Raw genomic sequence first — 26639 nt, 5'->3', positions numbered from 1 at the left:
AAGTCCTCAATTGCCCGTCTTCAGATGGTGCAGAATCCTACTGCCAGAATTTTATCGTCCACTAGAAAGTTTGACCACATTACCCCAGTCTTGGCCTCTTTGCACTGGCTTCCTGTCCAGTTTAGAATACGTTTTAAAATGTTATTGTTTGTTTTTAAAGCTCTTAAGTGACAGGCCCCTTCATATATCTCGGACCTCTTAAAATTGCACGCACCCATCAGGTCACTGAGGTCTGCGGACAAGCTATTTTTATACACTCCCCGATCACGCTGTATACGCACAGGTGATAGGGCTTTTGCAGTTGCTGGTCCTAAGCTGTGGAATCAGCTTCCCCTGTCTATTAGGCAGGCTCCGTCTTTGTCTATTTTTAAATCCAGGCTTAAGACCCACCTTCATGTTCTGGCGTTTCCCACCACTTGAGTTGTGCTGTTGCTTGTTTTTCTGTTGTTGACTGTTTTGTATTTAGTTTTACTGTGTATTTTATAGTGTTTTTAAAAAATGTATTTGGATTACTGTTTTTTTTTGTGCTTTTGTTCAGCACCTCGGTCAGCCTTGCTGTGTTGTGAGTGTGCTTTATAAATAAAATGTACTTACTTACTTACTTAGCCTACTTACTTACTTACTTACTTACTTACTAGAATGCGTTGTCCCTTCAAATCTGGTACTCTTTATATATCATGTTAAGCTATTTATCAATTCACACATATTATGTTTTATCCTATATCAATAAATTAAACTGTAACAATTTATTTTGGCGTTCAGATGATGTGCGCTTTGTGCACTAGCGGAGGGGGGTAATTAATTAGAACCAATGGATTTGATATTAAGAGGCTAGTCCGGCCCACATGGTGAAAAACAAATAAAACCCGAAAATATTCTCAATACGAAATAATGCCAAGTAAATACTAAACATGTACATAATTTACGTAACGTAGCCACTATCCAGAATAGAATGTGCTTCAACATGCTTAGGCCTACACATTGTAACTATTAACTACTAACACTTGTACAGCTCTTAACACGCATGCGTGGAAGTAAAAGTCCTCAATCGGTTCTCGAGGGTTGGGTCTTTTTGTTTAGTGGAGGAGGATTGAAACAGTTCAATAAAATTCCCTCGTTCCTTAACCGTTTTTTATCTGCATTAATTTCGGTAGGTCTTTTTCTAACGCTTATCAGGCTGATACGATTCTCGGTTGATTTGTGGATCTAAGCGGTTCTAATATTATAGTAGACTTTTTGTCTACTGCATTTGCTACTGTAGCCGGTCGGCTCGATAGCTAGTTAGCTAGACGACATTAACACGACACAAGCTAACTAGCTAGCGAAGCTACACTATCTATGCCAACCAAATAGGTTTCGGCAGCTAAGCCAGCAAACGCTAGCACCAGACTACAAAGCTTGCTTTAACTGCATGTTCATGTTGCCACCCTGTGTGCTTTGTCAGTGTGGTTTTGACAGTACCAGTTTGTTGGAATAGCGTCCACATCAGGGCAGGGCCTTCTCCGCCAACGCATGGTTGGGGCCTGAGTTTGTCGTTTGCACACCGCATTTCAAGGCTAACTCACTAGCTAGTTACGGTACCTTTTAGCTATCCAATTAAACTAACGTTCACTTACTGATTTTATACGGTATAATCATGTGACCACTTATACTAACTGGGTTGGTCGTGGTGTTCAGTATTTTCTCCATAAGCTTAGCCTAGGCTAGTTGGCTGTCGCGAGTTGGCTTCAGCAGCGAGCTAACGCTAGCTGATTTGAACACGCTTCCAAACATAGCCTGTACACCTGTGTAGTCTGTCTTAGTTGTCATAGCCTATTAGTTAATTTAATGGAATAGCTCAACTGGTTAACAAATGTACTTTTTTTTCTTTTGCAGGGTGTCTTTTATGAATAATCAAAAGCAGCAAAAGCCAACGCTAACCGGCCAGCGTTTCAAAACGAGGAAAAGAGGTAGGCTTACAAGCAAGCTAATTAACGCATGCAAGATAATGTTAGCTTGTAGTGAATCTAAATGTGAAACAACCTGTAATTCTTAAATATATTACTCATGTAAAACGTACATTTTGAAACTGTCATTTGTTTTGACCACTGTTGATTAGAAACACTGGGGCTCCTTTGGGCAACTTTTAATGCATTTGACATTTTATGAATGAATTATTTCCCTCAACCAGATGAAAAGGAGAGATTTGACCCTACTCAGTTTCAAGAAAGTATCGTACAAGGCTTGAATCAAACTGGCACTGATTTGGAAGCTGTCGCAAAATTCCTTGATGCTTCTGGAGCTAAACTTGACTACCGCAGGTATGCTGAGACCCTGTTTGACATCCTGGTGGCTGGCGGAATGCTGGGTAAGTAAGATGGGCAGCCAGATAGACTGTTATACAATTGTCAAACCAACGCATTAACCATCTATTTTTCTTCAACACCTGCAGCCCCAGGTGGAACTCTGTCTGATGACATGACCCGCACAGAGTTCTGCCTTTTCACGGCACAAGAGGACCTTGAGACAATGCAAGCATATGCTCAGGTAAGAAACGCCAAACACAGCCCTTTAAATGGTAGATTAACATTTCCTTTTACTTGTCCATGACACATTAGTCTTGGGGTTAATATATTGGTTATTGATTGAGCTGAGTCACTTCATTTCTTAATGTGTTTGCAGGTTTTTAACAAGCTGATCAGGCGTTACAAGTACCTGGAGAAAGGGTTCGAAGAGGAGATCAAGAAGGTGAGTGGAATTGACTAGAATTGTATTGCATGAGGCAAAGTGAGACATGTTTGTACTTGCTGAACCAATTGTTTATGTAATTGATCTTGGCTTTTATTTATATTTATTTCATACACTATCATTCTAGTTTCAGTGTTGTGTTGAGACTAAAATGTAAAATAATACATGAAATCCTTCCTCCCTCAGTTGCTGCTGTTTTTGAAAGGGTTCACTGAGTCAGAACGCAACAAGCTTGCCATGCTGGCTGGCATCCTTTTAGCCAATGGGAACATATCTGCTTCCATCTTGAACAGTCTCTACAATGAGAACCTTGTCAAAGAGGGTGAGTCAAACACAGAAAACATTGCAAATTGTAAAGTACAAGGTGTATGTGGTATTAGCTCATTGTGGTTGAATTATTTTTTTTTTTTTCAGGTGTATCTGCAGCCTTTGCTGTGAAACTGTTCAAGTCCTGGATTCATGAAAAGGACATCAACTCTGTTGCTGGCAGTCTCCGCAAAGTGGGCATGGACAACAGGCTGATGGTAAACATGTTGTTCACTGGTGGTTTTGTTCCAATGTAACTCAAATTTTGGAAGTACTTGTCCATGACCATGAACATATCTGCACATTCTCGTATATCAGGAACTCTTCCCGGCCAACAAAAGAAGCTGCGAGTATTTTTCAAAGTATTTCACTGATGAAGGGTTGAAGGAGCTGGCTGATTTTGCCCGGAACCAGCAGTCTATCGGGGCCCGTAAGGAGCTCCAGAAAGAGCTCCAGGAGCTGATGTCACGAGGGGAACCACTTAAAGACGTGAGGACTTTGACCAGCATTCAAATTGTAAGTCAAGGGGTTTGCTTGAGCAAGTTGACTGATTGCTTTTTTTTTTGTGTCTGCCAATGTTTAGATCATTGCGTATGTCCGAGAGGAGATGAAGAAGACCAACATCTCTGAGCAAACCATGATTGGCATCATATGGACCAGTGTGATGAGCTGTGTGGAGTGGAACAAGAAGGAAGAACTGGTCACAGAACAAGCCATCAAACACTTGAAGGTATGTGCCACCGTTGCCTTTTCAACAGCCGCATGAACTGCCCCGTGATATGGAATGGCTAAGTATAGGTGGTAATCTCTGACACACTGGGGTGTTTTTCAGCAATACAGCCCCCTCCTGAAGGCCTTCACCTCCCAGGGCCTGTCTGAGATCACCCTGATGCTGAAGATCCAGGAGTACTGCTATGACAACATCCACTTCATGAAAGCCTTCCAGAAGATCGTGGTCCTCCTCTACAAAGGTGAGTGTTGAGATCCTCCTGTTCACCGTTTGCAGTCCCACCTCAGCTTCGTCACTCGTTAACCTTTTTCCTTTCCCCTCCTTCCAGCGGACGTCTTGAGCGAAGAGGCCATTTTGAAGTGGTACACGGAAGCCCATGTGGCTAAAGGGAAAAGCGTGTTCCTGGAGCAGATGAAGAAGTTTGTGGAGTGGCTGAAGAACGCAGAGGAAGGTAATGTGGTTTTCAGGAACAGTGCTCACTTCTAAACCCTTTGTTACATCCCATGGCATGTCAAATACGCTAGGCCACTTGAGTCATCGCAGTATTGTGTTTTTTCTTTCAGAGTCTGAGTCTGACGAGGAGGAAGCAGACTAGAGCTCTGGAGCCCCAGACGTGCATCTTAACCCACCAAGTAGCAGCCGGAGCCGTACAAGTCTTTTGTCACAGAAGTGCTAGTTTCACCCCCCCCTCCCCCCATTCTACCTCTTTTTCCTTTTTTGTGCCCCCTCAACAATTTGGACGTATTTGAAGGGCTGTAGTGGACAAATGACTCCTTATCTACTTTTGTCTAAAGATTGTACACTTAACAGTGTACAAATTGTGAAATAAGCCTCAATCATAAATTATTGTCAGCCTGTACGTAAAGCAGACAAACCCCTTGGTATCGAGTGTAATTATGCCGCCTTTATTTAAAATTCACATTCCACATGAGATTCTCTTTGCTGTTGCCAGTTTTTCTTCCCTTATGTAAAGCTAAAAGATCATATTGGAGTATGCCTTTTTGCTATGTGACTGTAAGGCAAGCTAAGATGATAATTGCCTTTTTGCCAAAGGAATTTGCTCCACTCAAGCTCCTGCCAGAAATCAGCCTTTGCCCTCTTGATCAGTCAGAAGCAAAGTAGGGTGATCAGAGGATGCTGTGCGGTGTCACCCTATTAAACCCTCCCCTTCTCAGTTGACTCTTAAAGAAACCTTGCCAGCTCATTTATTTCATATTGGTTTCTACTTTCTTTAACATGGTGAACCAATTGACTTTTTTACGGAATAAAGATTATCAAAGTTATTTAGGGTACAGTCTGACTAAGTTCTGTTTTGCGTCTGTCTAGGTTACGAATCACGTTTTACTGTAGTTTTTCACAACGAATGAAACTTGCATTTCTTCTTACATTTAATTTACATTTAGCAGACGCTCTTATCCAGAGCAATTTACAGTAAGTACAGGGAACCCCGAGGCAAGTAGGGTGAAGTGCCTTGCCCAAGGACACCGTCATTTGGCACGGCTGGGAATCGAACTGGCAACCTTCAGATCACTAGCCCAATTCCCTAACCGCTCAGCCACCTGACTCCCTTCATGGTCTTAAATGTCTTAAAGATCCTGTAAAGCAAATTCCATGATTTGCTTCTCGGTACATTATACACGTGTGAAATAAGTTGCTGAAAGCATAGTGCAACAGGAGAATAATTTGACAGTTTATTGACAAATTAAATAATACACAAGTATTTTTACTGTACAAAAATACATTTCTCTCAAGCAGATTTTGCTATGTGCAAATGACAATTTTCATTGTGGACATGAGGTATTCAAGTACTGTAGTTTTATACAATGTTAAAAATAATAGATTGAGAGGTAGGCCTATACAGTCCAGTTGTATTAAATACATTCAGGGGTCTTTGAGGTAACAATTCCAGGGTGGGTACAATATTCTCCTGGAAAACCATATCCCAATCTCAGGTGATCTACCTGAGCCATACAGTGCTGTTTATCAAATCATTGAAAGGAACAAAGTAACATGTTGCACAAACAAATAATGAAATGTGAAAAGAATTGTGCAATGGATGCTAGTAAACATTTATCAACATACTGTTTAACACCCCAAATCTCGGTTTACAACTGATTTCTTCCATAAAGTGTGTTTGAGTCCATCAGTTTCATTACAATAGCATGATCAATCACACTTTGTATAATGCCGAAAGGGACTGCGTGGTTAGATTGTTTAAATTAACATGGATTCAAGCTAATTATTATTGCCATATTAGGTTCAGCATCAGACCTCAAAGAATCCTTTTAAGATAGTGACGATGAAGTTGGCATCAGATTCCAAGAGTCTGTCTGTACAAGACCACCACCACCAGGCTACTGTTACCGTCATGTGACGGGTTGGGTGGTGGCAGGGCTGTTTTTTAGGAGCAGTGGGGCTGTAACAAAAATAGCTGCATGTCAGGTGCAACTTAAGAGATGGGCTCAAGTTACATTACACCGAAACATGGGATAAGACGTACACGTAGGGAGCGGAAAGTGCATTTCAGTGTTACTATCCTAAAATCTTTCAAATATATACAAAGTTTCATCTTATATTTTCTATTTCAGTTCTAGATTTCTTTACATGTAAACATTAGTGTGCTTGCTTGCGTCCTTGACAGTTTGAGCCCACGTCAGACAGTCGCACGCTTTTCTCCATCTCTGAGCTGTGAAGGCAGAGAAATGGTAAACAACCACAGACGACCGTGAATTTGATTGGCCTACTCTTATTACAATAAAAAAAAAAGCTTATACTATTGTACATTTTGTTGTCTATAATGAAACAATGTCAAAACAGCCACTCGAAGAATAGAGTCGAGAACTCACCAGTTTCCTCTGATTACCGAGACAGAAAGTGCATATGGGCCTTAGCGAGGGATTGCTGATGTTGGTGCTGTTCTGGAGGATGCTCTGGTACCTGAGGCAGGGCTGTCCATCCAGACAGTCCTCCCCTAGCAGCAGCACGTTAGCCAGGTGGGAGATGTAGCTGGACGCCAAGCGAAGCGTCTCAATCTTGGACAGCTTCCTATCTGCGGGTTCTGTGGGAATGAGGGTGCGCAGCGCCGTGAAGGCGGTGTTTACGCTGTGGGTCCGGTCTCTCTCCCGCGCGTTGGCTGCCTGTCTCTGTTTGCTGATGCCGGTCAGTCGCCTGCCTCCTCTCTGCCTGGGCCCTTCGCTGCCCCGACGCGGGCTGCAGCCTCCGCCCGTAGACTTGTTGTCGGAGCTCTCACTGTCGCTGTCCAACTCATCCAGGTCGGACGGGAAGCCATCGGGCTGGGTGCCCTTGTCGCTCCCTGTGGACTTCATGGTGGACCAGGGGTGACTGTGGACTCGGACTGTTCCATGGAGGGGATTGTGGCTGCCCATCACTTTATGCAGAGTGAAAATAGCACCTGGGACCAGCTGCCTCCGATCCGGTGACGGGGGGTCCGCTCCGTCCCCTTGGCAGACCAGCATGCCATTTCTTGAATGACGGATCCTTTCTGGGCCACCACCATGCAGCCTCTGGAAAAAGGAAGACAGGTGGAGCCTAGGAGCCACCTGTCGCTGTCGTGGTCTTCAGAGGCTCGAGGTTTATATATATCCCCTCCCTCTGCAGACTTTTTTACAGTCCACAGTGCCGAGGCGAAGGCTGGAGGAGAGCCGACACATGGCCTCTTGCAGCGCAGGTAAACAAGGTCCCCTCCATTTTCAATGTCAATACGGAATTATATATAAGTAAATTCATGCAATGTATGCTATTGACATCATTTCAGTTAAATGCATTCTCTTGTAGTAAATGTAGACAAGAGGGTGTTTCACGGATGGAATAAATAATAAAATTTGGAAAAGAAAATCTCAGAAGCATACAGAAGGCATTCTCAGTTCGACCGGAAAGTGGAAGGAAAGACCTAAAGTTGGGAAAATGGTTACAGCAGTTAGACATTCATTATCACCATTGAGAAGAAAGATATTGTAACTGAAGTGACATAAATAGGCTCTCAACACATCATCTAGCTATCTATATGCTGCTTACCACCTAACAACTATTGTACAATAAAGGCAACAGGTGAGACAACTGTAGTGTATGTCCTGCTATTCATCAATGTTGTTCAGTTTATGCCTCCCTCATAACAGGCCCACAACACCATACACGCATTGGGTTTCTACTGTGCAAGTCCAATGTCACTCAGTACTGCTCTGGCATCATCATCATCTATCTACCTACCATGCAAACAAAGATGATGTCTTTTGACTTGTGATTTTCACAAAAAAGCTCTCCCAAGTCAATAACTGTCTGCTTCCATCTAGTGGAAAAATCTGGAAGACTTGGGGTGGGGGTAGATGCATGTGTAACAGGTAGGTGTGTGTCTAACTTGCAGGATGACAGGTGTGTGGTGATAGGACACTGCTGGGCTCTGCCTAGAGTAATTACTATCACAAGATCCATTACTGGCACCTTCATGAGAGGAGTAACATTTATTTTATTGTTTTTACTGTTTCCCCATTTAGGAGGCTGCCAGAGCCTATGAGCAAGTCTCCACTCCGAGATCCTCTTTGTTTTCAATTATGGAAATGTTCTTCTCGACATAAGTTGCAGTTCTCAGAAATCGTGAAGCTTGATATCAGCTATCAGTTGTCTGGGGTAAAGTGATAAATTCATCTCTCTACAGGAAGCGCTCTGCAAAGCCTGAGGCGGTGATCGAGTCGCTCCTGCAGTATTGAACCCATGTTTGTATGTCACATCTACAGCGTGACAAAGTATTAACTAAGACCTGGGATTTATTGATGAGTGTTTTCTGGTTCAGAAGGTATTTCCATTGACCATAGAAGTCAGTATTTCAACAATTTAGCTTTTTTTATTTGCAATTTGATTAGTTGGTGCCTAATTCTTTTCTAGGCTACACTAATGTAGTGTACACTTGTGTCACTAGATGGCACTTGCGTCACTAGATGGCAGTAAATTGCAGATGTTATCATTTAACAGCATGCTTAGGCTACAGAAATGTGTTGGCCACAAAAAGAGTCACAGACAGACCAGCCATTAGGAGTTATGGACAGGGGGGTCAACATTTCCAAAATTGGCCCCTCATCCACACCCACCACGGTGGAATCAGTGAGCATAGTATTGTAACCCCATTTGGGGTCCAGGGTCACGCTTTGACCCTCTGATGTCAGGCCAGGTCACAGAAGGACTGAAAGCATTAGAGATGGAAACCAAATGTTCATTACAGTTTTTCACAATTGTTAACACACGTTTCTCAAAACAATAACGGCTTTCTCAAAACGGCACACACAAAACTGAAAACCTCACACACAAAATACTAAACCTGACACTCCCTTTGGAAGATAACTCTTTACCCATCAAATCTCTTACCTGTTCACAAAATGGAACTTGTGTTTTCATTTGGTACACACAAGCCATATTTTGCCACAGGGCATCATGCCTCCGGTTCTTGTCTGGCCAGAGGGCCTCATCCACACTCCTTGATGCGGTCTGTGTTCCGGTCGAATGGGACCCTGTACACCTGTTTCATCCGCATGGCATTCCTGCGAAGAATACGGTCCAATGTAGAGAAGCTGACGGTCTGGACGTTCCTGAATGTAGCATGGTCAGCCAGAATCCTAGTTTGTATTTGTCGGAGTGTGATAGCGTTGTTCTCACGAACCATATTTACAATGTCAGTCTCCTGTTCGGCTGTGAAAGTGTGTTCTTCCTCCACGGTGTGCTTCTCTTTCAGTCCGTGTAAAGAAGGAAAGTCAGAGTCTAATGCTGATAAGGGAGGTTGAAGTAGTGCCAAATTGGGTCGAGCAAGTGGTACATGAAGTGAAGGTTGTGAAAATTGCTTTTGTGTGTTAACAACTGAGAAAAACTGTAAGTGAACTTAATTTGAACAAAAGCCTCTCCATTAGCCATTCATGAATGGTTCAAGGGCCACTTATCTAATTACCAGTAAAGACTATGAAGAAGGGCACAGTCAGGAAAAGGGAAAAAAGTAAACAATAATTCCTGTGAAAAATAATTACTTGTGTCAAAGACAGGTGGCACTGACGGAATAGCTGTACCATTTGTGACACCTGTAAGGTGAATCTCCCAAGTGTTTGCATCATCCAACCAACACATCAATACAGTAAAAAAATCAGTGACCAGCAGACTACCATAATACAGTGCACAGTGATGCCGAAAACAAATCAGACAGTACACAGCACTAAGGTGAAAGTCTGAAGCCTTACATGAGTAAAAAACATTGGAATCAAGGCTTGTATAAAATTATGAATTTTAACACACTTCCCCTTTTATTAAAAAATAACAAACATACAGTATATGGAGGACATACTGTATACAACACTTCAATACACAATATAATCTCAAAACCAAATAAGTTAATATAAAACAAGATCTATTGGTTCATAAATGAGTCATCCTGTTTGTAAATGTATGTTGGTCTGCTTCATTTAATGCTACAGACACAGAAGATTTACGATATCACAATATGACATAATTTGTGTGACAAATATTTGTTGACCAAAATAGTTTAACAGTTTCATTTTTAAAAAGATAATGGAAATTGAGTTGTTGACTTGTACAATACCATTAGACATATAATCTTTATACATAATGTACTTTGGAAATTGTATTTCTACTATTTAGAGTACAAAATGACAATGGAATTAGATATACTGGAGTTCCCTGGGAAGTGGCTCTGTAAAGACGTATGCTCCAGGTTCTTCAGTACACATTGTTCAAAATTGGTACATCAGCCTCTCGGACTAGGAAGCTGAAAAAAGTAGCTATTTTTACCATCCGCCACCACTCTGTAGCCAAAGCCATGGACTGTACAATAAGAGATTTCTGACATTATCACAGTAAGATGAGTTATGAATCAGGCCTCACTTCACTTAGGTGAAGTTGGAGTGTCTCAATGTAATTCCCAGTGATTACTTCCATTTTATTTTGCTGCATGATTGCTTTTCAGTATGAAAAAGTAAGTTACTCATTTTCCCTCACAGTTCAGCTACCTCACTAGTTAGGCTACCTAGCTGAATGTTAATATGAAATAATAATTTCACATATCCTGGCCGTGTATGCGTGTGGTGAGGTGCTTATTACCTTCCTGGCACATAGCGGCCCTGAATATCCCTTTCTGCACGCACAGACGCTAGGTTGGACACAGCGGCTCCCATAAAGGCACTTCTGTTCGCAGAGAGCTGTTAAAACGACAGAAGGAATCACAATGTGTCACGGTGGCCTAGGAAGAGGCAAAAGCTAAATCAGCTGTGACGCCCTGATAATGACATAACCACAGAGCTGATACTAATCTCTGCTCATATCATCGTCAAATGCAGTTAGGACAACACAGTGACCATAATCTTCCCATAATCCCCCCCCCCCCCCCCCTTAAAAAACAAACAATATAAAATTATTATCCATGTTAATGCCAATAAGTGAGTCTTTCTGCTTCTTGTTGTAAGTACAGATATTACTCTGGGGTATACTTTGGAATTTACTTCCAACCATTAGTGGTTTCACAGCCTCTATAAACACTGCCTGGCTCGAGTGAATAAACAAATATAAACGGTGAATCATCTTTATTGTTGGTCACTTTTCTTTATGGGGAGTTAGACACCAATTCATCTGCACATTCATTCATGCATGTCAAGATTTGGCCGCTTAAAGATACAATTTAGAGTAGTTGCAGAAAAGGCTCAATATAACCAACATTAGTGACACTGTAATAAGAAAGAAACCAATTTTGTCACCACATAGCAGGTCCTCAACTGACTGCTGACTAGTGTCCGGTCCCAAACTCATACCAAGTTACAGAGTTGGCATACTTGAGTATGTAAACCAACAGAGGAGGCTTATGAAGCAAGGACTGTATCGGATCCTCATTATAACACATAAACTAGCCAATCACTATGGCTGCTGTAGACTAGGGAGCTTAACAATGCTACTACAGCAGACACTTGGCTGTGGGCCAGCCACACACAGGGTCAAGGGGACATGGCAACAATGGTATTCAATTCAGGTGGTCCTGTCGGTGAACAATGTTACTGAAAGGCAATGAGATGCAATTGAATGCTATTTCCGACTTATTAATGAAACACGTTTGGTTCTCTGGGGGACGTGTGCGCTGGTGTGATTGCAGTCGTGTGCACGTGTCTCACTGGGAGAATACTTACGGATTTGGCACAGCATGCCCTGCCACCCCTGGGAGCAGTGGCAGGTGTTAGGGCCCACACACTCGCCTCCGTTCAAACACCTCTGCAGACACGTGGCTGAGAAGACAATGCAAAAAAATAATAATTCATAAGTGGATGCAAGAATAACCCTGTAACTTGCTCATCAGTGTATTCTTTTAGAGGCTGCAAATAGTCATTGTTGTTTGCACATGTTGTTTGCACATGCCAAATCATTGCCTTGCGAGGCCACGGTTTGACACACCAGACGACTCGTTGACCGTTTCCACGTGCGGACCTGTTTGCCGTCTCACATTTGAGACGTCGACTTACGTTTCTCACAGCGCTGCCCACTCCAGCCAGACGGACAGTCACACACGTTAGGGCCGACACACCTCCCTCCGTTCACACACAGGGGCTCGCACACACCTAGCAGGGTGCACGACAGAGGGAGAGAGAGAGAGAGAGAGCAAAGGAGAAATATAGAGGGAGAAAGATTCACTTTTAGCATAATGCTCTCCAGAAAAAACTAAAACCATTCAGTGGATGAAATGGTTGGAATAAACCCATTGTACAGCTCTCACATCCCATAATAGCACGTTGCTACAGTTACATTGAACCCCTCAACAGAAACATTGTGCGCGTGTGTCTGAGTTACAAATGGTGTAGAGTAGAATTCCCTCGGCAATTACATAGTATCACTCCGTACCCAGGTTCAATTCCCCACGTGTGGCTCGCAGCTCAGAATCCCAGCCCCTCCAGCCCCTCCATCTAAACCCCCGCTTTCTGTCCCGCCATCAAAAGCTTCCTCTTATCCATATGGCTCAATTTACTCGCCAAGATGTTGTACATTAACGACAGGCGGCGGTAACTGCACCCCCCGCGTGGCAGTCTTGTTGGCAGGCCGACACACATATGGCATGTAATGGATGATGATAATGGGGGGGGGGGGGGCTGGACTCACTCTTCTCGCAGCGTCCCCCGGTGTATCCTTCGGGGCAGGAGCAGACGTTGTTGCGCATGCAGAGGCCCCCATTGGTACAGGGCGGGCTGCACACAGCTGAGGTAGCGACGGCAGGCCGAGGGAGGGAGAGAGAGAGGGTGACGGAGAGCGGGACAAAGAGATGCAACACAAATTTCACAGACCAAGACACATGACCACAGGTCAATAAAGCTGTTTTTTTTCTGGGGCTGGAGCTGTAGAAACTCAGAGTTATCTGGAGAAACGTCGCTACTATTGGGCAGATTGGATAACTGCCAGGATCCTGATGGATCTCCTCACATCAAACACATCTCCACTAAGCTCCTGTCAGTCTAGAGGATTAGTTTTCCTCTCATACGACATAATCATTGGAACATTCAGCCTGTTCGTGCTGCCTGCCTGCCAGCCCATGAATCGGTGTGGTACGCGCGAGGCCAAGGGCGCTGTCGCCAGTTAGAAGAGTTACCGTTTTGACACTGGGCCCCGTAGAAGCCGTGCGGACAAGCACAGGTGTCGGGGCGGACACACGTTGCTCCGTTCAGACACAGGGGGGAACACAGAGCTGCAAGTGAAACAACACAGCCGTCAAGCAGCTAAATTACTGACAGTCATGCAAATTCCTTAAGGGAATATCTTCCTTGGCGCGATTCTACCAAGACGCACACACACAACAGAGATAGAAATAGAGAGAGAAAGAGAGATAGAGAGAGAGAAACTAAAATACCTGATTCACAAGAGGGTCCAGTCCACCCACGCAGGCAAGTGCACTCGTCCGGGGACACACACTCACCTCCATTGTGACAGTGTCGGTTACACACCACTGGGGAAGAAAGAGAGAGATAGTAGACAAATGAGATGTCACACTTTTGACTTGACTAGCAAAGACACTGAACCATCGATCGCTGTGTGCACTCACTGGTTTCACATCTGGGTCCGACGAAGCCGTAGGGGCACGAGCAGGTATGTGGCCCCACACAGGTGCCACCGTGTTCACAAGGCAGAGAACACAGAGCTGTGGAGTCATGGAAACCAGTCACTACAACCGGACGAGGGCGACTGGGATGGGGAGGGGGATACTGGTCTAGCTAAACTATCTCGTCTTGCGGTGATCTGTAGATGGCAGTAGTGCTTCAGGTCTCAAGACGGGAGTTTCAAAGGAAAGCACGCCCACACACCTGACTATGGGGATGGCTCTCTCCATGATGAGCGACCTGTACTTTCTGCGGGGATGTGACCTAAAGGACTGGCTGCAAGACTCTCGTCAGGTGCTGCAGTTGACAGACCTCTGATGAAGCCCACTAATGAGGCTGGAGAGAGAGAGCTTACCTTCCTCGCAAGTCTCCCCGTGATAGCCTCTCTCGCACTCACACACACCGGGGGCGACGCACCGGCCCGTGTTCTTGCACACGGGCTTGCAGATCGCTGAAAGGGGAGAGAAATCAGACTCGGAACACATTTGTGAATACATTTTTGGGGTCGACGTAAATCAAAGAATCGAGTTGACTGATGATTCGATAGCCCAGAGCGGGTTACCTGTCTGACAGTTGAGGCCGGTGTAGCCTGCTTTACAGCGGCATGTGTTGGGAGCCGCGCACTCCATGTTCCTGCCACACGCATGCCTGCACACAGCTGGAGACAAGGGGTGGCACCGCATGCCAATTAAACCTGCTTACATCTACCTCCAACCCCCCCAACCGTGGCTGTATAAACACATCATCCTCAGAAAACCTCTCTGCTATGATAGACGGCATCTGCACGAACCAGCTACCGGCAAGGACTTTTCATTTCAATTATTGTTTAACCGGCTACAATTTAGCAAAGTAACATGCTTGAAGGACATCAGAATTGATGCGAACAACGTTTATGGCGGTTGCGGAGCTGCGCTACCTCTGCATGCTTGTCCGTCTCCGGTGTAACCAAGGGGGCATCTTCCGCAGCGGAAACGCCCATCTTTGGTGGTCTCGCACTGGACCCCAGGGAAGCAGGGTAGGTCAGCGCAGGAGAGCGGCCACCTTTCTGTCACACTGGTCCTGGGAAATGGAGGTGAGACCCGGTGCAAGGCTGAGGTGTAATGGCCTGGGAGAGTTACCCGCCTGGCCGGGGTGGTGAGGGTCAGAGCCGGCTGGGGCTGGGGCGGGTCTGGAGGGTCGGAGTCCGGCCCTGTCAGATCTCCGTCAGCGGAGAACTCTGCCTCGGAAAGGGAGTAGGAGAAGGCGGTGAGGGCCGCAGTCAGCGGGGCCACGGCTTTTGGGGGGGTCCAGGGCCTGGTCAAGGTGGGCCTCGCCGTGTTGAGGCTCTGCTGGGCTGTCTGCCGGCTGCTCTCCGTCTCCTTGGCGAAGTTGGCACTCAGCATGCCTCCGCCAGCCTCTCTGGGGGTCACCTTGAAGGAAGTCGTGCTGGTACCGTCATTTGCCACTTTGGCATTCATCCTGGGGTGGGCACCGTGACGGGTGCCCGTGGTGAGGCGGAGGGCATTGACGGATGAACCAGGTGTGTGTCTAGATGGCAGGGTGACCTCTTTTCTCGCCGTCACAGGTCTTTGGGGGGGGGAGGTGGCTGGGCGTGCTGGGTTCTGATAGGGCCGTGAGACAGGCATGAACTGACGTTTGACTCCATGCCTGGAGGGCATCACAGGCAGGTGTACCTGGAAGACTTGACTGCGGTTGTGCTGGGATCGACTGCTCTTGCCTGGGATCAGTGGCTGAGAAAGCTTGGGGCCAGCTGAGGACAGAGTGGAGATGAGAGACATTAAGTTGTTTACAGCAAATTGTCTCTGAAATGAATATGTTTCACAATATTAGACACTGCAACACTCTGTTTTACAGTGCAAAACCAGAGTAAGAGAAAAACAAAGATGAGGCAATCTGTTCAAAATCACAGCTGCATTAGTGACAGAACCTGGTTGGAATTAAACTAGACAGTCTGTTTGGGAGTTGGAGAATTGTCCCATAAGCCCCTACAACAGATGTTGACATGCCACTCAGCCACCCGAGACTTCGCAGACAAACGACCACACTCCCTATAGAGCCTGACACATTCATGTTGGAGAAATCTCAGCCACGCATTGGGCCCTATACTACCAAACCAGATACCCACAAAGCAATGGCATACATACCCCCAAAACAGAAATGGCACTGTCTCCTAGGAGTGCCCAGTTTGGGCTGACAGAGTTGTTAACACCCCACATGACAAATGTGCAATTAAGAAATCCTTTTTTGAAAACGCTGCATTGGAGCTGGCCACTGATTCAAAGAGACAGTTAGGAAACGTTTTTACAGTTAGGCAGGGTTCTTTTTGATGGAGACAGATACACTGAAGAACCTCTTTGTTTCAATCAAAGAGGCTGTCGAGACAACGGAGGTAGAAACTGGGAAAACATCCACACAAGAGTGTGTTGTCTGGCCACTCTACTGATGGCTAAGGATATAACTTTTACTCTGAATAAAACATTTGTATTTTTCATGAAAGATAAATGCCTGAAGAAGCCTATTCCACTAACATCAATTTATTATCTTGGACTGAAAGTAACATGGGAGTGCAAGAAGGTTAGGCTGGTATACAACAAATCCTGATAATATTCCTAGAATTTATTTATTTATTTATTTATTGCAGATCCGTCACATTGATAATGCTTAGCCCAAGGGCTTACAAACTTTTGGCATTGTATTTTTCAGTTTTATGTCAATTGTTAGCAAAGGTCTTTGCGAAAGATGAAATTCCACATGTAAACAAAAAGGGAAAGTAGAATAGGTTGGCAGCCTTACTTGTTTGAGGTTTTTTTGTGCATGTTCGCCCGTTGCCGTGGAGACCTGGAGGGCAGCGGCTGCAGACATAACCGGCGTATGGTGGACGACGATCGATGCACTGGACTCCTGGGAAACAAGGCCTTGTGGCACAGGAGGCTGTCACGTTCAGCGCCTGGCCCAACCCAGGACCTTGGAAACAGTTCATTTAATGCTGTACGTCATACAGTACACAGAGTGACTCAGTCATGTCTTTGTTTGTATGTTTAATAATTAGTGATGATTCCAGGAAATGCAGCAATTTAAAGAATCTTAAAGCACCATGTGTATACAACCTACCAGGATGTATCTCATTAAGTCTAGACATGAAGGTTGCAGAACTGCAGTTCATTAAAAAAAAAACTGTGTCTGCTAATTGCACTTTTGTTTAAAAAAATTCAGTCATGTTATCTTAGTTTTCTTTAATGCTTTAATTGCTTTACTGGGAGAATTGTAAGGATTTGGGATAATTGGGGAATAAATGCTTGCTAAGGATCAGGGTCAGGTGGTCAAGAAGGGGGTCAGGGGTGAGCAACCCCAACGATGCCTTATCTCCTCCCCAGACCCAACATCACTCACTGGCCTGCATCCCTCCACCTGGCCCCCAGCCGAGAGCGCCGAAATACGCAAATCACCCTATTAGTCCCCAAGCCACGAAGTGTCCTTTACAAACGAAATCTGCTGACACCGAAGCCAACTTCAATCAAGATTGCTTACTTACCTTGCCCATGTCCTTGGCCGTCTTGCACATTATCAGCTGTGCTCAGTCTGATCACCGGAACATTTATCAAGGACTACGACTACGTCATGACTCATTTGCTGAGGAGAGCCCAGTGCACTGAGGCAAAATGACGGCCATTTACCTTGCGGACAGGTACAGGCTTTGACAGCCCTTTCTCTTTTCTGTGACGCCCCAACAAAGTGTCACTTCACCGGGAGGGGGGGAAATCGTGAGTGAAATGGACCAGCTGTCCCCGATGAAAAAGAGATTTATCCCGAGCGTGATGGAACACCTTGGCGCTCATGGCTTGTAAAACGGGGTTTCGTTTTCAACGAGGTCAGCACAAAACCCCGAGATGACGGGAGCGAGAGGATCCCGCTCATGGAGCACGGTATCTTGCCGCAACGGGTTTCAATCTCACCACCACCCTTTAAGTGCGATGACAGAATGTCATTAACAACCCTGCAAGCTGCGGCTGCTAATAATGTTGTAGTGCCCAATTGGGTGCCGGACTGATTATATTAGGGCTTATCATAATAACCTAGATATATGTATCGTGTGACTGAATAATTGAACCTCAAGTGTCAGTCAAGAGCCTCACATTTGCCAATTGACATTGAAACCGACCCCAGAACACCCGCAGGACAAACCAGATGACAAGTGGGGCGACACTCATCAACTACCCATGCACCTCCACCAGTATGAGCACAGTGACAGTGAGACCAATACTCAGCGGTCTGCTTACCGATGCCACGAGCACGACCAGGAGGGGGAGGTACAGCCGGGGCCTTCCCAGCCACTGTGCTGCTCTGTGGGTGTCTGGGCCTGACCGTGTGCATCCTGGGTGGAGGATGAGGGTTGGGGCTGGTGTTGGGCCTCTTGTTGACAGTTAAAGGGGCAGGGGTCTCAGTGCTGGGGATGACTGGATTCAGAGCTGGATAGGAAGAGAGAGGGGGATAGTTGGAGGGGTTGAGCGGAGAGAACAGGAGAGAACAGTAAATGAATGCTACCTCTGTCACATCCATTAAATGCTAATTATAATCCAATGTGCTGGAATGATGTATAATATCTCTTAGTTAAAAGCAAGAACCTGGAAACAATGATTTATTCATTGTTTATTTCAACATTAACAAGAAATGTCTTAGATAAGGCTCTTTGTGCGAAAGGCTCCATTCTGACAATACTTTCTGAAATGAAAGTAATTCTGTAGTTATTGAATCATTCTATTTGTGTTCAACATAACTGTATACAACATGCAAGCTATATTTACATGTATTCATTTAGTTTTTTTCCAAGTTATGTGTTCAGATTCAGCAGTTGTGCTTCCACTGGAGACGGAAATCACTCAGCTGAAAACGCATCACTAGGAAAACAGAAAGATCAAGAAAAGAAGACAGCTAGGGAGGTCTAAAAATGAAAGCTAATGGTGCTAGCCATGATATGGCAGTTTGGGGGCACATGGTGACGAGAGAAGACACTGGTGCACTCTCTAAGTGCTGGAGGACCTGGCACTCTCACACATTTCAGAGGACAGTACTGTGCTTCCCAGCACATCTTTGGATAATAAAACATTGAACGGGTTTCTAGCAAGGGATAGTTAATGTTTGATGTCTGTTTTAAATTCAGTCACACACTAGTGAACCACCCCGCAAACACTGCCATCTGTACTTACAATGGCCAATGGCCAGGCTGAGGACTAGGTGGCAAAGACTGATCTCACTTCTGATGAAATTCATAGTAATGTAGTAGTCATCTAATTAGTGATTCAGTGCTGTTGAGGTTGCTTGAAAAATGTCAGCGCTCACGTGTTGGCGATGATTTGAGTGTGGACGGAGTTTGCTGTACGTCTTGTGCCCCAGCACAGCCCTGTTCTCCAGCCCCTTGGCCCAGGCACTACATCATCCTGCACTCCCTCCCTCCTCCTCCCTTCCCCCTCTTTTACCTCTCCACACCCAGACCTCAGCACTAATAGCCCATGTCAGTCAGCGGAGACACACACCTAAGGTGCACAGCTCTCAGCCAGGACTGGATACCCTCTGCTCTCTCTCTCCTTTACACACAGACACACTTTCTCTCCCTCTCCCTCTATCTCTCACACAAACAGTACCGTTCTTAATCTCTGTCCCCTTTACAAACACAATTCTCTCTCCTTCTCTTTCACAGTCTTTTACTCAGTCACAATCTTTTTCTCTCTCTCACGCGCGCACACACACACACACACACACACACACACACACACACACACACACACACACACACACACACACACACACACACACACACACACACACACACACACACACACACACACACACACACACACACACACACACACACACACACACACACACACACACACACACACACACACACACACACACACACACACACACACACACACACACACACACACACACACACACACACACACACACACACACACACACACACACACAGGGGAAGTACTTAACCAATTAACTCAGCCCAACAAGCCTGTGCAATAGAGGAGAGGGCTGGAAGGGGGAGCAGTCATCACCTGCCATCTGTTTCCCATTCTATACGCATCCCTGTTGGTTATCACCTGGGAAGGAGAGCTCTCTGTGACCGCGCAGGAGCTCAGTGAAATGACTGAAATATTTCAAAGGGAAGTGGCAATCATTCAGTTGCTGTCAGTAATGGTATCCAGATTTGGTATGGACTGTCATGGTGGAATGTTCCTGAATATTACTCGCTAAGATGACAGTCAAAAATAGTATTGAGTTGTTCATATAGGTTTGTCGTTGGTGAAAAGATGTATTTGTGATATTAACTGACATAAATGAGGTGGTCAGATTGGTTGATGCTTACCTGCACATGTGGTGCCATCTCCCAGCATGCCTTTGGGGCAGCTTCCACACCAGTAGGATCCAAAGCTATTGAAACACTGGACACCGGGGAAACATGGCATCTTTTCACACTCGTTCACATCCTCCCGACAAGTTGTTCCTACACAAAGATGCACAATACAATGATGTATTGTATTACAGTAAACTGTATATGTAAATATTGTTGGAGGAAAGTTAAGTTCTTAGGCTCTTGAAAAGAAAGTAGTTTTGTTAACAATTCACAAACAACTCATGCACAACACTTAATCAGCATACCTCTCAATCCCTGAGGGCACTGGCATCTGAAGCCCTGGGCTGTTTTAGCACACACCCCCAAACCACAAGGGCCGGATAGACAGATGTCAACGTTCTTCTCGCACAGGTCTCCACGGAGCCCCTCAGGACACACACACAAGTACCCGCCGCTTCCAGCTGGAACAGTCACGTCCGTCACACACTTTCCTCCGTTCAAACATCCGCAAGGCTTCACTCCAATCTGAAGATAAGGTTTGTATATTACAAGACGTTGGTCTGTTTAGGTATTAACACTATTCTGACTCCAGCTACTGTTCCAAATCCCCTGGAGTGGGTGATGGAGATTGAGGCTTTTATCTATCTCGAAAAACACAAAACTAAAACGTTACTTTCCTGCTATGATGATTGTCAAAACTCTCACTTCCTTGACGTGGAATTTCCCATCTGTGTTTTGTCTGGCTTATCATAAATGATAGGGAAGCTGGTAATAATGAACTATGATAATTCCCCAGATCCCACTCTAAACCGTGAACTTTGATAACATGACAGGAGATAAGGCGAGGGTCGCATTTAATAATGGTTAGCCAACTGGGGGCAGATGCATTGGGCCCATCTGGAGTTAAGTGGAGGAAGAGTGGATATTTATCTGTCCTATAGGAACGTAAGAAGGAGGGGGAAGGTAACAGCAGCCATATGTTGTGGTGAAACACCCCACATGCAGCTCTTCTATTCCATTTCTCAAACTGGCTAAAACAGGTGGGACATTAACATGCTGTTAACTTGCTGTTGAAATGAAAACACGCAGAGCCTTTGTACAGTAGGGTTCTTGTTTAGGTCAACGGCTGTTAAGAATGTAGAGTGTTGGTTTAAATAAGAATCTTTTGTTGCTAATTCGTTAGAGTCTGTTTCAGTACGTTCCTCATAGCTTTTCGACAGCCCTTTGTTTACCATACACGGTCCGTGGCCCTGTTCATACCAACAGAACATGTATATGGGGAGAGAATTATCATGTGGCAGGACACTTGACACGTGAATAGGCCAATGAGTGTTGACTGAACTCCTGGCTCTGGGTCCAAACAGCCCATCAGCCACCCAGGCAGACCATACAGTCAGATCCTGTAAACAGTTTACAGGACTCCCTTGGTCTCCTCCCTCCCTGCCTCCCACCCCCCCCCCCCCCCCGCCTTCTTGCCCCTCTGTTCTTCCCCCAAACCATCTTCACCTCTTCTCCCTCCTTCCCCTCCCAGGGACCTGCCACATGTAAAACCTTTTTCAGTTTTTTACCTCCACGGTGTACCTGCCCTGGGCGTTGCACTCATCCGACAGCGTGAACTTGAAGGTGCGCGCTTGCGTCTCCTCCCGATCGACTTTCCAGATGAGGAGGCCCGCGGGGGAGAGGGCGGCGTCTGGCGGGCCCACCTCCAGCTGGAAGAGCAGTGCCGAGCCCTCCGGGTCCGCCGCCGTCAACTGGAACACAAAATTCTCGCCGGCGAAGGTATAGAGACCGTCCTGGGGCTGATGGAAAGCTGGGGGCTGATTGACTGAGGAGAAAACATGAAGACGGAAGATGGGGGGGGGATGAAGGAAAAATAACCCGATGAGCAGTCCCAACCCTTGCACAAGCTGTGGAACAACAAGTCCAGATGGGGATCTTTCCTCTTGACCTTCCTGTTCTGTACACAGGAAACGTTGTGTTTGTTGAAGATGACGACCACTTAGTTCGAGTGAGTGGTTGCAGTGGTGAGGCTGGCACTGGACTACAACCAAGTTTTTTACAACAGGGACGAAGGCTACCAGAAGGCTGTTTGTGTCGGAAGTACCTGTGTGTGTGATGTGAGTGAGTGAGTGAGTGTGTGAGTGTGTAGAGTATATAGATTTGTAAAGAGAAAAGCTCATACTTAAAGTTTCTTTCTGCTGAGAGGAAACACAGCGGATAGTAGCTCTTGAACAGATTCATTGAATATCTGTCAAAAAGAAGCCTCTCTATGCACAGAAATATACACACTTTCGCAGCACACTGCCTCTCACACACACACACACACACACACACACACACACACACACATTCTTAACAAAAACACTTTAATTGCACCCAAAACATCATGTGTAACCTTCCATAACACAAACTTTGCCTACCCATCGATCAAACTTCAAGGCATAACTCAAGCTAAGGAGAGGATGTCCACAGTGGAAAACGACTCCTCTCCATCATAATTGGCCCGGCCAATCACGATCCGTCTTGTCTCCCAGCTCCCCGTTATCAATCGCTGCTAGCCTGAGTTAATGAAGTTAACCAGCGAGCGTCAAAAATATGGGAGGTGTCTGCAGCCACAGGGTTTCAAAAGACTGCAGGATGTAAATCTACCTGAGTCGGCGTGCGTGTGGCGCGGTGCAGAGCTACTCTGAGGCTGACAGCCTGGGCCCCCCCCAACCCCCACCCCCGCCCTTATCCTTCGTGGTGAAAATGAACAACTGTAGCAAGGGCACCGCTAGCTAACCTAGCCACCTTGATTTGTTTACCTTCTACTCTGCCTGTCATATTTTGGTTTATACAGGCACTCTAACAAGACAATGAAATGCTGTCTGAGGCCTGAAGACATCTTTAAGAGCTTCTAGTAAATCCGATCACTTGGAAATTACAGGGTTTCAACAGGTCGCCTAGTAACTAAAAAAAGGACAGGATTAAACATGCTCCCAGATACTTTTGTTTCCGTCAGTGGGAATGAACAAGTATCAGGTACATTCCTTAAATTTACCTTGATTCAAAGACCATGTGAATTTTGACGTAGCAGGATTACAGAGGAGGCATGGGCTTGTGGGATTGGAGTCTCCTTCGGAAAAACACATCCCATCTATATTGCAGGTCTTCTCCTGACCCAGAGGAAGAGAGAAAGAGACATAGGGCAAGAAGGGGAAAGATAGAGAGAGAGAGATTTTCATTCACTAGAGATTTCACTAGCGACCAAGGACAAGAGGAAATGAATTAAAAACAAACAGTAAAAAATCCATCTCTTCCCAAGATAACTGCATTTGATAAATCATCGTCAGGCACAGCTAATCCTCTCTCTGTGTGTCTTTCGCATGTATGTGTGCATTTGTGTGTGAAAGAGAGACTGTGTGTGGGTGCGTGCGTGAGTGAGTGCGTGAGTGTGCGTGTAGAGAGATGGAGACATAGTTTGTGAGTGTGTACCGCCGGTACATGCTTGTAGGAGTGTAATCACAGCCTCTGTGGTTTTAACAGACAACTGCAGAGCATTGGGAGCTCTGAAAATGATGTTCCACATATCTGGTTTAGTCATTCAGGAGCCCTGTTCCCCTTGTGCGCCAGAGTCAGCACGCTTTACTGCTTCGCTAAACATGTTGACATGCGTAAACAAGTTTTCTTGACACCAGTTCGAGGTTTGCTTTTTTCCCACTATTATTAAGAAAAAACAGATTTTCTATTCTTTTTTTTCCTCGTCTATTTTCCTCGAGTATTGAACATTTTGAAAAATGTGAATGCTGGACTGGGAATCCAAAGTAATTTTCAGTGTGTAAGATTACCTTTAACTTACACAGTCCAGAGCGAGATGCCTCACAGACTTGGCACACGCCATCGTAGATTGTCAGCACCTTGGGCTGAGTGTAGTGGGACCCGTCATTGGTCACCTGAAACACCAAGGACAGATTCCAGTCTGAACCGATTGGCCTCCCATTTACTTGAGCTGTGTTACCGTGGCTACAACGGTCTGGTATTGGAGAGAGTTACGTTACCTCGAGTAGGATCTCTTTTCATTTCACACGTGTAAAAACACTTGAAACAAAGCAGTTTCGCCTACCTCCATATTTGATTTCATGCATAAACATGATTTGACATTTCCAACTCAATGCAAATAAACCTAACTCTCCTACGGCGACTCAATAAATCCCTAATGCTTGGTAGATTAATGGTGCATTCAAGTAATACTGGGCTCATCCTGCAGGCCAAGCTCAAGTAATCCATTTGAGGCAGCAGATCTGACTTTGAGCCCACCTTGAGGGGAGGCCCCATGGCTCTCTACTTACAAGATTTATGCTAATGTTTCCTTCCATCAAAAACCCCCTCGTCCTCTTCCTCCTTTACCCCAGTAAACAAACAGCGATCCTGAGCGCCCGCGGGGGCAAGCTGGAGCATGATGTATATCAGGGAGGAAGAAGGTCAAGAACGGGACACACCACGAGTTCGATTCAGAGAAGTGAAGTGCCATCACTTGTGAAGGATCGAACCGAAACGCGATGCGCCGGACGACTGCTGATCCAAGTTGAGAGCGGTTCCGTACCTTCATCTCCCAGCGCGCGTAGGGTTTGTCACCCATCATGAACTCGAGGGTGTGGTCCTCCACGCTGCTCAGGGAGGGCACGGTGCAGTCGATGGTTTTGGAGCTCAGGAAGGTGGCCCGGCTTCTCTGCGTCTCTCCGGAAACCCACTCCCCATTCACATACTGCAGGGACAGACAAACACCAAGGCATCTTCAAAGACGGAATCCTAATCACCTCCAGAAGTGCTGAGTTACAGTACCGGGCTCGGATCTACCGTTTCCTGCTCTTGTGTGTCGTAATGTACAGTTGAAAAGCTTGAATAAATACCCTTTGAATTTGATATTGGCTTTGTGGATGATTATCATTATCACAAAGTCTCTGAAATCCTAAGACTAACATTTTCTAGAGCTGGAGCATTAGTGTCAAGGACATTAAGGACAGTTGATATATTCATGATCACACTGCATTTTCCTTGAGGGGTGGAATACCAATCAACTATCTCATTTCAGATCTTTCATGGATGGCTGATTACTGAACCTGAGAACTGAGTTATCTGTGGGCCAATTTATTTATGTATTCCACATGAGACTGTCAGATAATCAGATGTTAACCAAAAAGTTGTGTCATTTGAGAAAAGTCAAAGCGATCATCTTTCACAAGTTTGGTTTACCTAATACCAGGAGAAACAGCTCCAAAGACAGGGGATTTGCAAAAGACAGCTCTGGATGATGTAGCCTCTCACTGATCTAGACTGATGGCTAGCTCCTAAACTGGCTCCATTCATATCCCAGGGAAGCCAATGGCATACAGCCCAGTAGATTCTACCACCACATGATGTTGTCTTTGTTTCCCGTCTGAATGCGCAGAGCTTTATCACGGGCACAGCGTCCCAGCTCCTAACCGGGCTCCAGGGGACAAGAACAGAGGCACGGACTACAGGGAGTCTCGTTCCTGCTCTCGTCTCTCCCGTGCCACCCCAGTCGTGTGGCCGCTGGTCGCCTCCCCTCACCGTCAGACGCGTGACGAAGCACCCGAGGTCGGGCGAGTCGATGAATCCCAGGCCGAAGACGCGGACGGTGCGGCAGTCGAACGCCCGGATGTCACAGAGGCCGCCGTTCTCCAGGTCGGTCAGCTCAACGGGCTGGCCTGTCAGAGGACACAGAGACGGAGGACGCCCGTCATTACTCAAGAGATCAGAGAGTGAGCCACGCTAACAAGCCTCACATCCTCATTTGGACCTCGTTGATATTCACCTCAAGTCTACGCGAGCGACCTCCAAACCCATGCTTGTCATTTACAACTTGCAAAAACCCAACTATGGGCAAAGAATTGAACCGTGAAAGAACATTTGTCGTCTCTCTGCCTGTATAGAAGAACCATGTAGATGCTTATGCGTACCAACATCACACAAGGTTCCAAACTGCCAAAATAAGATTTAGCATTCACCAACTCAAGGGTACTCTCGTATACATAATGTATGATGTGACAAACAGCTTCATGTCCTTGGCTAGGAATGTACTGTATGTAAATAGAGTCTGTAAATTCAATAAGTAAATATCATATACTAAACTGAAGGCACAAAGTCATAGTTTTGAATAATAGCGTCAAGAGAACAAAAAAACACCCACCTCAATTCTCTTTGTAAGAATGTGATGTAGAATAAAGTGGTTTTAAAATATTTATCTTCATTTTCGATATTACTACACTTTGAACTTGAAACAAAAATACAAATGTAACAGTGTGTTTCTCATCTACAAGCATTTATAAATAATTACAAGTTTGTAGATAACAAAAAAAAATGTTTTTTTAGTAGT

The 26639-nt window shown here is 45.5% G+C and overlaps 3 protein-coding genes across 4 annotated transcripts in view; 1 reads left to right on the top strand and 2 right to left on the bottom strand.

Annotated features, from left to right (window-relative positions):
- Positions 1-1051: 1051 nt before the first annotated feature.
- bzw1a (basic leucine zipper and W2 domains 1a) lies at positions 1052-5046 on the top strand. The gene is made up of 12 exons (XM_067260572.1): positions 1052-1150; positions 1876-1949; positions 2171-2347; positions 2432-2526; positions 2662-2727; positions 2914-3049; positions 3142-3251; positions 3352-3522; positions 3617-3763; positions 3866-4004; positions 4092-4214; positions 4327-5046. The coding sequence occupies exons 2-12, from the start codon at positions 1886-1888 to the stop codon at positions 4356-4358; spliced, it is 1260 nt and encodes a 419-aa protein (XP_067116673.1). The 5' UTR covers positions 1052-1150; positions 1876-1885; the 3' UTR covers positions 4359-5046.
- A 394-nt stretch (positions 5047-5440) lies between these two features.
- On the bottom strand, positions 5441-7239 carry si:ch211-246m6.4 (transcription factor 15). 2 transcript variants are annotated; one of them, XM_067260574.1, is made up of 3 exons: positions 6610-7239; positions 6368-6449; positions 5441-6179 (listed from the first exon to the last, which is right to left on the bottom strand). In XM_067260574.1, the coding sequence occupies exons 1-2, from the start codon at positions 7237-7239 to the stop codon at positions 6417-6419; spliced, it is 663 nt and encodes a 220-aa protein (XP_067116675.1). In that variant the 3' UTR covers positions 5441-6179; positions 6368-6416. The 2 variants fall into 2 exon arrangements, with proteins under 2 accessions (XP_067116675.1, XP_067116674.1); XM_067260573.1 differs by having other exon boundaries at positions 5441-6449.
- A 2819-nt stretch (positions 7240-10058) lies between these two features.
- The window catches only part of si:ch211-246m6.5 (von Willebrand factor D and EGF domain-containing protein), a 28815-nt gene continuing 12234 nt past the window's right edge, over positions 10059-26639 (bottom strand). Inside the window, exons 13-32 of the mRNA XM_067260975.1 lie at positions 25835-25971; positions 24846-25007; positions 24091-24195; positions 23304-23418; positions 21832-22088; positions 20569-20788; positions 20276-20413; positions 18174-18362; positions 16690-16860; positions 14813-15646; positions 14459-14554; positions 14252-14347; positions 13842-13937; positions 13650-13745; positions 13392-13487; positions 12908-13003; positions 12277-12372; positions 11947-12042; positions 10874-10971; positions 10059-10541 (exon numbers count right to left, since the gene is read on the bottom strand). Of these exons, the coding sequence (XP_067117076.1) occupies positions 10521-10541; positions 10874-10971; positions 11947-12042; positions 12277-12372; positions 12908-13003; positions 13392-13487; positions 13650-13745; positions 13842-13937; positions 14252-14347; positions 14459-14554; positions 14813-15646; positions 16690-16860; positions 18174-18362; positions 20276-20413; positions 20569-20788; positions 21832-22088; positions 23304-23418; positions 24091-24195; positions 24846-25007; positions 25835-25971 (3215 nt within the window). The 3' untranslated portion in view covers positions 10059-10520. The remainder of the gene's footprint in view (positions 10542-10873; positions 10972-11946; positions 12043-12276; positions 12373-12907; positions 13004-13391; positions 13488-13649; positions 13746-13841; positions 13938-14251; positions 14348-14458; positions 14555-14812; positions 15647-16689; positions 16861-18173; positions 18363-20275; positions 20414-20568; positions 20789-21831; positions 22089-23303; positions 23419-24090; positions 24196-24845; positions 25008-25834; positions 25972-26639) is intronic.

The sequence above is a fragment of the Osmerus mordax genome, chromosome 22, assembly GCF_038355195.1.
Source record: "Osmerus mordax isolate fOsmMor3 chromosome 22, fOsmMor3.pri, whole genome shotgun sequence".
NCBI lineage: Eukaryota > Metazoa > Chordata > Actinopteri > Osmeriformes > Osmeridae > Osmerus > Osmerus mordax.
The sequence above is the reverse complement of the archived record's forward strand: the minus strand, read 5'-3'. Positions and strand labels throughout refer to the sequence as shown.

Coding starts and splice junctions, on each gene's coding strand:
- bzw1a (XM_067260572.1), top strand. CDS start 1,886: ATGAATAATCAAAAGCAGCAAAAGCCAACGCTAACCGGCCAGCGTTTC. Junction 3,764..3,865: donor AAGCCATCAAACACTTGAAG/GTATGTGCCACC, acceptor GGTGTTTTTCAG/CAATACAGCCCCCTCCTGAA. Junction 4,215..4,326: donor GCTGAAGAACGCAGAGGAAG/GTAATGTGGTTT, acceptor TTTTTCTTTCAG/AGTCTGAGTCTGACGAGGAG.
- si:ch211-246m6.4 (XM_067260573.1), bottom strand. CDS start 7,239: ATGCTGGTCTGCCAAGGGGACGGAGCGGACCCCCCGTCACCGGATCGG. Junction 6,450..6,609: donor TCGGTAATCAGAGGAAACTG/GTGAGTTCTCGA, acceptor CTGCCTTCACAG/CTCAGAGATGGAGAAAAGCG.